General features: G+C 47.8%; 1 protein-coding gene across 1 annotated transcript; it reads left to right on the top strand.

The window, feature by feature from the left end:
• Nucleotides 1–5,620: 5,620 nt before the first annotated feature.
• On the top strand, nucleotides 5,621–11,219 carry CST7 (cystatin F; the record flags this gene model as incomplete). The annotated part of the gene is made up of 4 exons (XM_082481940.1): nucleotides 5,621–5,696; nucleotides 9,382–9,554; nucleotides 9,864–9,980; nucleotides 10,463–11,219. 4 exons carry the CDS (start codon nucleotides 5,621–5,623, stop codon nucleotides 10,538–10,540), a joined length of 444 nt encoding a protein of 147 aa, XP_082338066.1. The 3' UTR covers nucleotides 10,541–11,219.
• Between the last annotated feature and the right edge of the window lie 236 nt (nucleotides 11,220–11,455).

Here is an 11,455-nt window from a genome sequence, read left to right as displayed (position 1 = left end):
CCCACCTCAGCCCAGCCATTCATTTGGGTCTCTCTTCTCTTCTCTAGAAACGTATGGTAAACAGATTATCCTCAAGCCTTACAACCTGCTATAATATTTGATTGAAATTCATCCGTTCAAAAGTTATTGCTGGTAGAAAAACATTTGCAACTGCATGAACCTTGGTCGCTTTGAAAAAACCTTCTGCAGTGGAGGTGCGGGTGGGGTGTTGGTGAGCTACAGAGCACCTGGCAGAAGAGACAAGGGAGCATAAGGAGAAAAATTCCCCAGGTGAGGCCAACCCACCAGTGCCAAACCTCAATTTCTCCTCTACATCCTAATGCTACCAAGTGCCCAGACCCACAATCCTAACTGCTGCTACCACTGGTGACTTGATATTATACAGGGACATGTGCTCTGAACCATTTTCCTCCTTCCCTTGTGCCCAACCAGACTTGCTCGGCCACATTCCCGCTTGTCAGGACCCTGTGGATTGCCCAGGTGACCCTGTACGAAAAAGCTGCAGCTATGTGATCTGCCCGGTTTTCCGCTTAGGAAAGGTGGGTTGGGGGAGGTCTTCCTGCTACAGAAATGCAGAGGAGCACCTGTGTCCTCACCTGAATTCTTAATCCTGGTCCTTCTTCCTCAGACTGTCCTTTCTCTGTACCTTCACATATTTCAGCATCTGCAAAGCACAGGTCTCCAGTGTGGAAGAAGACATCACACCCACCTCTTTCATCTTTAAGGCTTAAAGTCTGCTGTTGCCATTCCGCCAAAGTAACACACGTTTTCCCATGTACTAGTCTACCAAAAGCTGAAATGTGGCGATTTCTCTCTTCCAGCTGAGAGCCAAAAAAGCATCCTCCTGCTCAGATCCTTCATTACAGCAAAGTCAACTAAATTAGCTGCCCGGGGGATCAAATGAAGGCCTGGAAAATGTAAAAAAGATTAAAGGAAAAAAAAAACAAACCCACAACTATTGACACTGGTAAATGTCTTAAATAAAACTTTTGAAAGCACAATTCAAACACACTCCAGTCATTCTCCAGTCCTCTGCAAAAGTTAATGAGATGAATTTTTCTTACAGTCCCCCATTGATCTGTGAAGAGAGAGTCAGAACTGCAAATGAAAAATTGTGGATGCAGGGCTAGATGCTGATTGCATTTACAGGAGTGTAATTCCAACCCGACCCCTTGTAGACCCTGCTGGCATTGTTCCAGGAAGCCACGGTGGCAACTGCTGGGTTGTGCTGTGTGGCCAAAGGTCTGCCTTGAATGACAGAAGCAAAAAGTGATGCTGAAAAAGTCCACCTCGTGCACCAAATGCCATGAAAATCAAACTTTAGGTAGTGTTTTTGCTTCTTCAGTAGGAAAAGGTGGACTGCGAACTGGCTGAAGGAGAGAAGCCAAAGAGTCGTAGTCAATGGGGCAGAGTCCAGTTGGAGGCCGGTAACCAGTGGAGTGCCTCACAAGGGTCGGTACTGGGGCCCATATTATTCAATATATTCATCAATGATTTAGATGAGGGAATTGAGTGTACTATCAGCAAGTTTGCTGATGACACTAAGCTAGGAGGAGTGGCTGACACGCCAGAGGGCTGTGCTGCCATCCAGAGAGACTTGGACAGGCTGGAGATTTGGGCAGGGAATAACTTAATGAAATACAACAAGGGAAAGTGTAGGGTCCTACATCTGGGCAGAAACAACCCCAGGTTCCAGTATAGGATGGGGAGCTACCTGTTAGAGAGCAGTGTAGAGGAAAGGGACCTGGGGGTCCTGGTGGACAGCAGGATGACCATGAGCCAGCACTGTGCCCTTGTGGCCAAGAAGGCCAATGGCATCCTGGGCTGTATTAGAAGGGGGGTGGTTAGCAGATCGAGAGAGGTCCTCCTTCCCCTCTACTCTGCCCTGGTGAGACCGCATCTGGAATATTGTGTCCAGTTCTGGGCCCCTCAGTTCAAGAAGGACAGAGAGCTGCTGGAGAGAGTCCAGCGTAGGGCAACTAAGATGATTAAGGGAGTGGAGCATCTCCCTTATGAGGAAAGACTGAGGGAGCTGGGTCTCTTTAGTTTGGAGAAGAGGAGACTGAGGGGTGATCTTATTAGCGTTTATAAATATATAAAGGGGGAATGTCATGAGGATGGAGCCAGGCTCTTCTCAGTAGCAACCAATGATAGGACAAGGGGTAATGGATTCAAGCTGGAACACAAGAGGTTCCACTTAAATTTGAGAAGAAACTTCTTCTCAGTGAGGGTGCCAGAGCACTGGAACAGGCTGCCCAGGGAGGTTGTGGAGTCTCCTTCTCTGGAGACATTCAAAACTCGCCTGGACGTCTTCCTGTGCAACCTCATCTAGGTGTTCCTGCTCCGACAGGGGGATTGGACTAGGTGATCTTTTGATGATTGGAAGTCCCTTCCAATCCCTAGCATACTGTGATACTGTGAAAAGAGGAGATAATTACCTCTTTGATTTATGGATCATAAAAGGGGGGGGCAGGAGCAGGGGGCATATTTTAATCAAAAGGAATCCCTCCACCTTTGCACACTGTTTTCAAGGCTCTGATAACCCAGCCCAACAGTGAGAGAATGAACAGACTCTGCAAACTCCCTTGCAGAAAAAGAGCACAGACTTGGTCTCTCATGACTTGCAATAAACATTCCCTACTCACACAAAAACAAACACAAGGGTTCTTCAGGCGTGCAAGTCTTTTAAGATCTATTTAACCCAGCTTAATGCAGAAAGATCACAAGCTTGACTTAGGCTGGGTCAAGGCTGGCTATTTGCTTAAAGCAAATGCTCTGTATACCCTGGGATAATCAGGGAGCCTTTCCTTGCCCGTTTCTTTCCATCCTCTCCCTGTTCAGGATTTCTGCTCACACAGAAACAGCCACATAGTGGGAAATTTAGAGAGTGGAAACCACCTCAACGGGGTGCCCCACATGCCCTGTGCTGGTCTGGAGGAGGTGGTCTACACATGCGTTCCAAGGAAAGTGGGCAAAATTCCCATCAGTAACCCTGAGGGAGCTTCAGCGAGAAGAGGATCTGCCTCATTTTCCTGGGTTGGATGTCAGATGAGACATCATGCAGCTCCACTCCTCCTGCAGATGGATTTGGGGCACAGAGCAATGTCCCTGGAGATGGCACCTGGTTGTAACGAGACATGGCAGAGGGACTTTGTTACTTCTTAAAAGACGAGAACTGGAGAAACTTCCTCAGCAGAGTCATAAAAGCATTAATAGAAAAAGGAAAAGTTGATTTGGAAGAGCAGTAAATGAGCAATTTTATGGAAAGAAGGGGAGAGCGAAGAAGGCAGGAAAAATGTGCCCTCTGCAGACACACGCTACTTTCCTTAACACTGATCAGTGTTATAAACTCTGTTAACAGTGAAACAGTGCTCTTCTGGAAAGAGCAGGTCCTCGAGCCGGTCCTGAGCTCCCCAGGAGAGTCTGTGGCAGCACAGATGCCACCACAGCAGGACAGCAGAAGGTAGGACAAGTCAGGTTTGCATCAGACCATGGGCAGGGGTGCTCTGACAGCCAGAGCGCACTCCCCGCTCTCTGCCCTGGGGCATCAGCTCTCGGACACCCAAGAGCTGATCTCTCAAAGCCACAGGCAATCTCCTCGGCAAGAAGAGAGCCCAGGACGTGGCTAGTTTTGGATGAGCCTGAAACAGGGCCAACTGCCCCTGGGGGGACAACTCTGCTCTCTGTGCGAGGTTTGCACTTGCCTTTGGCTTCTGGTGGAGAAGAAGGGGGTCCACACAAGGGCACCCCAATGTCCCCAGCACTCAGGTCAGCGGTAATGCAGCAGCTGCTGATCGAGATGCTCCGTGAGTGCCTGGACCAGGCAAACTTGGGCTCCGGCACTGTGAATTACCTTCTGGTGCCCTCTAGTGCCAACAGCTAAGCAAGGTGGCCTTGCACAGAGCCGAGTGGGAGGAGGGCTGTGGATGCCAGAGTTGCATCTCACCACCCTCTCTGCCTCCGTGAGTCATCGTCGCAGCTCACCCCAAACCCTGCCAAAAGGCTGCTGGCGGTCTCCCAAGGCGCTCATTTTAAGCAAGGAAAGAATCTACGCTGTGGAAAGATCCCCTCAAATCCCTGAGCAGACCGCTCACACTGGGTCCCTTTCGACTCAAACCAAAAGGCTGTGAGCTCACCAGGAAGCAAAAGAGAGCAGGGATGGCGGTCCCGCAGGAAGCCTGAAACCCCTTCTGGTGCATCATGTGGCCGGGTGACCAACAGGCTCTTGCAGCACAGCAGAGATGTGTCAGGATCCAGTGGCGAGGGTCCCGACCACCCCTTCTCTTGAGCATTGCAGGAGGACTCAACCATAAGCTAAAAAAGACGCTCCTCTCATTCTCTCTCAACATTTTCCACAGGCCTTGCAGTGATTCAGAAGCTCTATGCAAGTAGGACAGATGATAAATGTGACTCACCGTGCTTACCCCATTCCTTCTTGGTGGGGCATTTCAACAGAGGGTTTACCTAATCCCTTCTTACAAGGAAACACTAAGATTATTTTCCTCCAGCTTCTTATGCACCACCTACACTGGCCTACATTGGGACTTTCCTTCAGGCAATAAGATTTCTTTGCTCAGAAAGGAGCACAGTTCATTGCTGGGGCAACTGAGGGGCGACCACCATCCTCCTGCTCTCCTGAAACAAATGCACAAACGCAGTCCACCACACTCAGCCCTTCAGCGAGACATCGATTCATCTCCCCAGTCTCCTGAATCTGGCAGCTGGTGATTTCAGGTGCGTTACAAGGCAACCAAATCCTTCCCCCAGACTTGTAAGCTCCTCCGCAAAGACAGACGCTGCCTGAAGATGACCTCTCTGGAAACCAAGCACTGACCCCGGGCAATCCAACCCCAGAGCTGAAAAGCTCTGCATGCCACAGAGCCAAACTACCCCTCTCCTCTTGTTTCTCTTGCTCTCTGGAGACCACCTAGAGAAAATCTCATCTCCTCTGAGCCTAACACAGCCCTTTCCTGTTATCAAAACACTTTTTGTAAACATGGGGCACAGTGTTCTCCTCTGCCACCAAAACTAAAATCCTCTTCCTACTGGCTCTGCTCCATACAGCCCCCTCGGGTAGGTACCCCTAAAACTTCCTTGTCTCCCTCTCCCAAACCCCACATCTTCACATCAAGGGAAGCAAGACACTGGGCCCATCTTCCCTGTCAGGCTTCTCCCCACACAGACACCCATACACAAGTCGAGAACTACATCCCCAGGTCTCACTGCCCGGTTCTTGGGGATTAAATTTCCCCGTGAATCTTAAAGCACATGACTGTTACTCTCCTCACCCCCACACCACTTCCCGGTGTTTCATCACACCTATCTACCCATGCTTCTGCACAACCCCTGAGGATCAGGAAGCAAAAGTCCCTGCATGGTGCAGGACTGGCGCTGCTATCACCAAGCCAGAGTTTTGTGGTGGTGCTTCAAGGTGTGTGGTCATCAGCAGGAGACAAAGTCTGCATCAGAGCTGCGATGATTCAGGGGGTTTTAGGGTGATTTTTTTTTTTTTTTCTTTCCTCCTAAGCCAATAAGAGCACCCCAAGAGGCACATCTTCCCCTGCAGGAAGCAGGGCGGTCACTCCACTCACTGGCGGGCTCCTCTTCTGAAGTGGTGGAGATGGCAGTGAACTTCACCTGCAGCTTTGCCGCACTTTGCTGTTTAGCACTCTGGGGCTTCACCAGGACTTCAGACGGTAAGAGTGGAAAATAATTTCTGGTTTGCTTGTGCTTTAGGTCCTGTGAGTGCTGCTTTCTAATGCACCAGTAACTAACAGCCCTTCTGCAACCGCTGCCCGTGCTGGCTCAGCGCTGCGGGGTTCAGACTGCAGCTGAAAAAAATCTAACTGCTTAAAAGATTTTCTCCCCTTGTAGCGACCCACATTATCCAGGGACATCATCTAAGGATTTTTAAAGTCAACTTTTGGTTTTAACTTATTTGTCAGCGTTTAAACTCTGCATGACCTTGATTATTAAATCTGAAGACTGTGGGTAACAATTTGACTGCTAAGTACAGATGGGCACTTGAGTGCCGATTAGATGACTTTAATGAAACATTACTTCGTATCGTTTCTTTCTTTGCTGAGCAAGGAAACTCTCTTGATTGCAGCTGGCCTTAAATCTTTAGAATGGGAGCTGCAGACAAGAGCATTTTCTCTCTGAAGGTTTTAGCTGTACTTCAGTTTTACTTTGGCTCCCATACGCAGAAAGTACTAATGCACTCAGGGATGGCGTTCTGTTAGCCAGTAGCTTTTTGTTTCGGCTGCGGTTTCCTTTGGGGGTTGCAGAGGCATGCAGGAACTCTGCTGCATCTTAAATGTAAAGATAAAGCCTAGCCTTGCTCCTAGTAATGGGGAGGAGGTTTTGAAAGCACCCCATGAGAGAAAAAATAAAAACAACAACAGAACAAAACCAACAACCTGGTGCAATCTGCCTATTTGTTTCACCGCAGGCTGGGAAAGAGCATCCGCAGGATTGCTCTCATACTGCAGGAACAGGGCCCCCAAACTATTCCTTAATGAGGAAAGCAGAAGAGAGGGCTCGTTAATACAACATTCAACTCATCTCTGCAAGAACAGCTCGCTCTTGCATAATAATGGGCAGTAGCCAGTTAACTCAGAGCAAGAAAAGAGTCTACCCTACTACCATCCAGCAGAAGGAAGAGGATGGCCAAACTTTTCCCCTCTTCACATTTTGAAACCCAGAAGCAAGGATGGGGTCTGAAATACAAATTCTGTGGCCCTAAGCATCTCCCCGTAGAGCAGCAATAGCTGTTTTCCCAGGTCGGGAAACCCCATCCTCTGGACCTCTGAGTATTGTAGGTGCCTGGCCTGGTCATGCAGTGCCTCTGCTTCCACCCAAGCCGGGCCAACAAGAGTGTCACCAACACTGGTATGCCTCGAGCCCTGCACTCTTACCTGACCCTCTGGGCCATTCTGCTTTGCTCTTGGAGTGAGGCTATTGCCTTAAAAAGTTGAATGTGTGTAAGGTAATAGCCCTCAAGGGCCAAGCTAGGGAAGCAGCTCTTAGGAAAGGTTGCCGTCAAGAAAAGCAGAACTACAGGTGCTTCACAGCAGAGTATCTGGGTTTTGGAAACACAGCGGTGCAAACTATTCCAAACAGCAAAAGTGATTTCAGACCAGTGACCGGCTCTCAGCCTGTCTCAGTTCCTAGGTGAGCTCAGGAAAAAGTTTCTTGCTGTAAGCTATTGAGTTGGTATTGGTGGCACAGGAAAAAGCACGGCATCCCTTAAGAAAAGAACAACTGGCTTTACGGGTAAGGCCCAAAACAGGGCCCCGCTCTGCCCCTTCAGGCAGGTCCCGCATGGCCCTCTTGAACCACCTGTGGGTAGCACCAGCTTGACCCCCAGGCAGAGTTCCTGTTCAGGACAGAAGGACAAACAGATGCTTCGGAAAGTTTTACCCATGAGCTGACCACAAGATAAGATGTGCTGCCTGAGCGGTACCCTTAGTTCTAGGCTGCAGAGTCATGAGTCTCTGACTCTTAGAATCCCACCCTTGCTGCAGGGGGAAAAAAAAAAAATAAATCTCAGTCTCAGGACCTAAGTGGAAAAACAGTAGGTGAGAAAACATGGCCAGGTTGCCCAGCACTGGCTGCGCACCCAGTCCCAACACAGATCAAAGATGTGGGACAGGAAAGCTTGTCACCTCCACACCAGACACAGAGCCGCTTGCAGAACATCTGCTCCTCTCACACACATGGCCTGGGTCTCTCAGCCCCCACCTGCAAAAAAACATGGGGCTCATTAATGAAGCCGGGGTATCAGCCTGGCAGAGATGTGAATTTGCACATCCTTAGGTTGAGGAAGGACGTGGGACTGAGCGTCTCCTTTGCAGGTCAACACTCTCATCCCTGAGCAGTGTTACAAGTGGGTGCAGCCATTAGCACCTGCGGGGGAGGATGTGAGAGTGTAACTAGGACACACGTCAGCAACCCAAAAGCTGAATTTTGGCAGCCTCCTGTGCCGATGATGCAGCATGTAATGCTGGGGTTTTCATTTTGGTTTTTGTTTTGTTGTTGTTTGTTTGTGGTTTGGTTTTTTTTTGTTTGTTTTTGTTTGTTTTTTTTTTTAAATAGACTCTGGGTCACCAGGTTTCCCCTCTCTCTTCTACTCAGGTTTCTCAGTACAAACTGGCTTAAATACACAGTCTGTGCTCTGTGCTTGGCTGTTAGTGAGAGATCTAGCTCTGGAAAAAAAAAGCTGGAGGTGATAAAAAGCTTGACTTTCACAGCAAATTTAGTTCCAGCTCTGTGTGCACATTTGTGTGTACATGCACATGCAGGCTCACCACCTACACACACACACATAGCGTGAACACCAAGGGCCACCTCCTGCGCTGGCAGGTCTGGGCATCAGCAGCGGCTGCACGGCAACTTGCGCGGGTTCTTCCTCTTGTTTGTATTTCTGAAGTGGAAAAATGGAGGGGAAGGCAAACATAAAGGGGGAGGAAATAACGACATCAACTGTAAGCTTCAAGCTTCTTTTAAATTATTGAATAAACAAGCAGAGCGTGAGCAAACTAGCCACACAACCAAGCAAGAATATATAGTAATAAGGGCTGTGTGGAAAGAACTGCTCAAACTTGAAAGGTCATGGGTCTCCCCCCCAGCAATCTCCATTTCCTACACACTTTGCTCCTCCATATCTTGGACGTGATAATAAGATGGTCCTTGGCATTTGGGTCTGGGCAACAGCACTTCAGCACTCTAAGCAGCCTGTTCTCCAGGGCAGTAGGGAGTTATTCCAAGTTCTGCCCCGGGGCCCTTCCCTGCCCAGCTGGAGAACAGGGACACCCTGTTTTTTCTTTTGTCAGCATGTAGAGGGAAGGTATCTTCCCCCCACCTTTATTACCACCTAAATCCTCCTAAAATAAAAACCTCAAGGTGCCATCAAAGGATCAAAGGGGGATGGGACAGACTTATGTCTGCAAGTTAAACTTGGCATGCCAACTAAGAGCAGCAGGGCTCTGCCAGCCAGTGTTTGATAAGTTATCAAAATTATACCACACTCTGAGCAACATGACCTAGCTTTGTAACTAGATTCAAAGTTGGGCCTTCTATGAGCCGGGAGTAATACCAGAGACGTTCTAAATAGTCATGATATCCTGGCTTCTTCTAAGTCAGTCTGAGCTCTGCTACTACTTCTAGCAGAGTCTTTTTCTGTCACTTCATTCCATGGGATTGTTTCACCATTTCAAACAGATAAAAGAAAATTACTTTCTAATGGATGCGAGCCGAGTCCTTCTGAAACAGCCAAGTGCATGTGACAAGTAAGAAGGTTTAGCATTGTTTCAGAGGGCTGCAGCTCCCACCATTTCAGGCATCTGATGTGTTTTGCACTCATGTTTTGTTTCGTTTCAGCCACATATGTACCACCACCTCATTCGACCACGAAACCTGGCTTCCCTGTCCCGATGAACACCAACAATCCTGGTGTTCGCAAGGCAGCTCGCTTTGGGGTTTACAGATACAACAACAGTTCCAATGACCTCTTTCTGTTTAAGGAATCACAAATAAACAAAGCCATGGTACAGGTAAGAAGAGTCCAGACTTCTGGTGGTGGTTCTCCAAACCATTTACCAGTTGACCCTCCTACAGAGCACCCAAGACATGGGAGCCCTGATCCTCCTCAGGACAGCTATGCATGCGTAAATGTAAACAGCACATGTCCCTCTATCCCATTCATCTGCTCCAGAAGAGTACATCCCCTCAGTAATTCAACATAACACACTTCTACCCACACCACCACACACAATTCACAGAGGTAGCATTTGATTCCTAGTCAAAATTTTGGCATCCCTTTCCCCTGCCCTTATTTCAACGGAGGAAACTACTTTCTCTAGATTGTCAGAGGGCTGAAATACATGCTTCATGTGGAAATTGGACGCACCGAGTGTGAGAAGAGAGAGCACTCCAGCCTGGACAGCTGTCACTTCCAGAAGAAAAAAAGCCTGCAACAGGTATGTATCCAATTCCTTCGGGGTACCCAGTAAGTGCAGGTGATTCTTGGCCATCTCTAGCTGCGTAGTCACCTTCAGACCAGCTCTGTCATGTCCCCACAGATGTACAAATCTCCTCTGTGCAGAGTCAGCTAGGGTGAGGCAGGGTTATCAGTATAAGCAGCATAGGATCTCTCATGCATCCAGAGCCAGCTCCCGTCTGCAAGGAGTTGAACCAGACAGCCATCTAGCCCATATTCCTGGACAAATGAGTGAAATTGTGCAGAAATAGAGTATGTGCTAAATAGAGAGATTTCCTGGGTGGGGGAAATCCTTATAGGGGCTTTCCCACTAAGATACAATTGCTTAGCAAACAGTACTTTTCCCAGGATAAAGGGGGGAAACAAAAAGATGCCATTCTCTCCTATCACATCATGGCCCAGAATGCTGAGAACCATAAGCAGCCACCTGAACTTTGTCACTAATTCCCCTTTTATTTGCAGATGCTGAGATGCTATTTTGAGGTCTGGATAATGCCTTGGTTACATAAAGAGTATGTCCCCATTGCTCTTTGTCACTGACTCACCTTGCCCATGAGAGCTTGACTTACAGGCGATCTACCACCATGAGTTTTTCCTTGCCTGGACTGTTGAGATCAAAACGGAAGAGAGGACCAGCTGTACAGAATTGCCACAGAACTTTTCTCTCAAAGCATATGGTTGTTTTTCTCCCTTAGAAAGATGCTCAAAATGTGAGTGACAGAGAAAAGACCTGCCATGACTGTGTTTATTGCAATCCAGTTGTGTTTTTTTTTTTTTTTTCCAAAACTAAATTGCAGATGAGAGTGTTGTCATTCATTCCGTAGACAGCCATCCATGCTTTTGCTGAATTTCCAAGCAGCATGAACACACCCAGGAAGCTCTGTTGGACTTTATTCTGTGATGAATCTTCACACAGCTATGATGTAAACAAGTCTAAACCACAGCACATGTGACTACAACACTGAGGAAAGCTTTACAACAATGGGATATTTTGCCTGGGGATACACACACGTGTGCACGCGCACACACACAAAGTCTTAAGAGTCTCCATTGCTAGAGAAAAGGTTAGTCATATCTGTCAGGAATGCGTGAGGTAGAGTTGTTATTTCTTCAAGACAAGAGTATGGATAAGGCTGTCTTGAAACACAACCACAGCCCAAAAATTACACAGCCTAACTAGTGCTTCTACTTTAATCAAAAGCTAATCTATACTATGAAAGGGCATGACTGCAAATGCCAAGACGAATAAAGACAATCACATTCCTAAAGCATATTTTTGCTGAGATTAAATAATGTTGCTTCATTCAGGTTAATACAAGACATTTAATCTCTGGCTGACTGCAGTTTATATTCAAGTTTAGCAGAATGATGATCTTCTCTAGGTGGGCATATACCATTCCTTCAGCCTTCATTCTTCATGCACGGTCAGATTACTGCTTACACTGGACTAAGGCC

The sequence above is a fragment of the Vanellus vanellus genome, assembly GCF_965231255.1.
Source record: "Vanellus vanellus genome assembly, chromosome: 3".
NCBI lineage: Eukaryota > Metazoa > Chordata > Aves > Charadriiformes > Charadriidae > Vanellus > Vanellus vanellus.
Note: the sequence above shows the minus strand (reverse complement) of the source record. Positions and strands in the feature narration are given on the sequence as shown.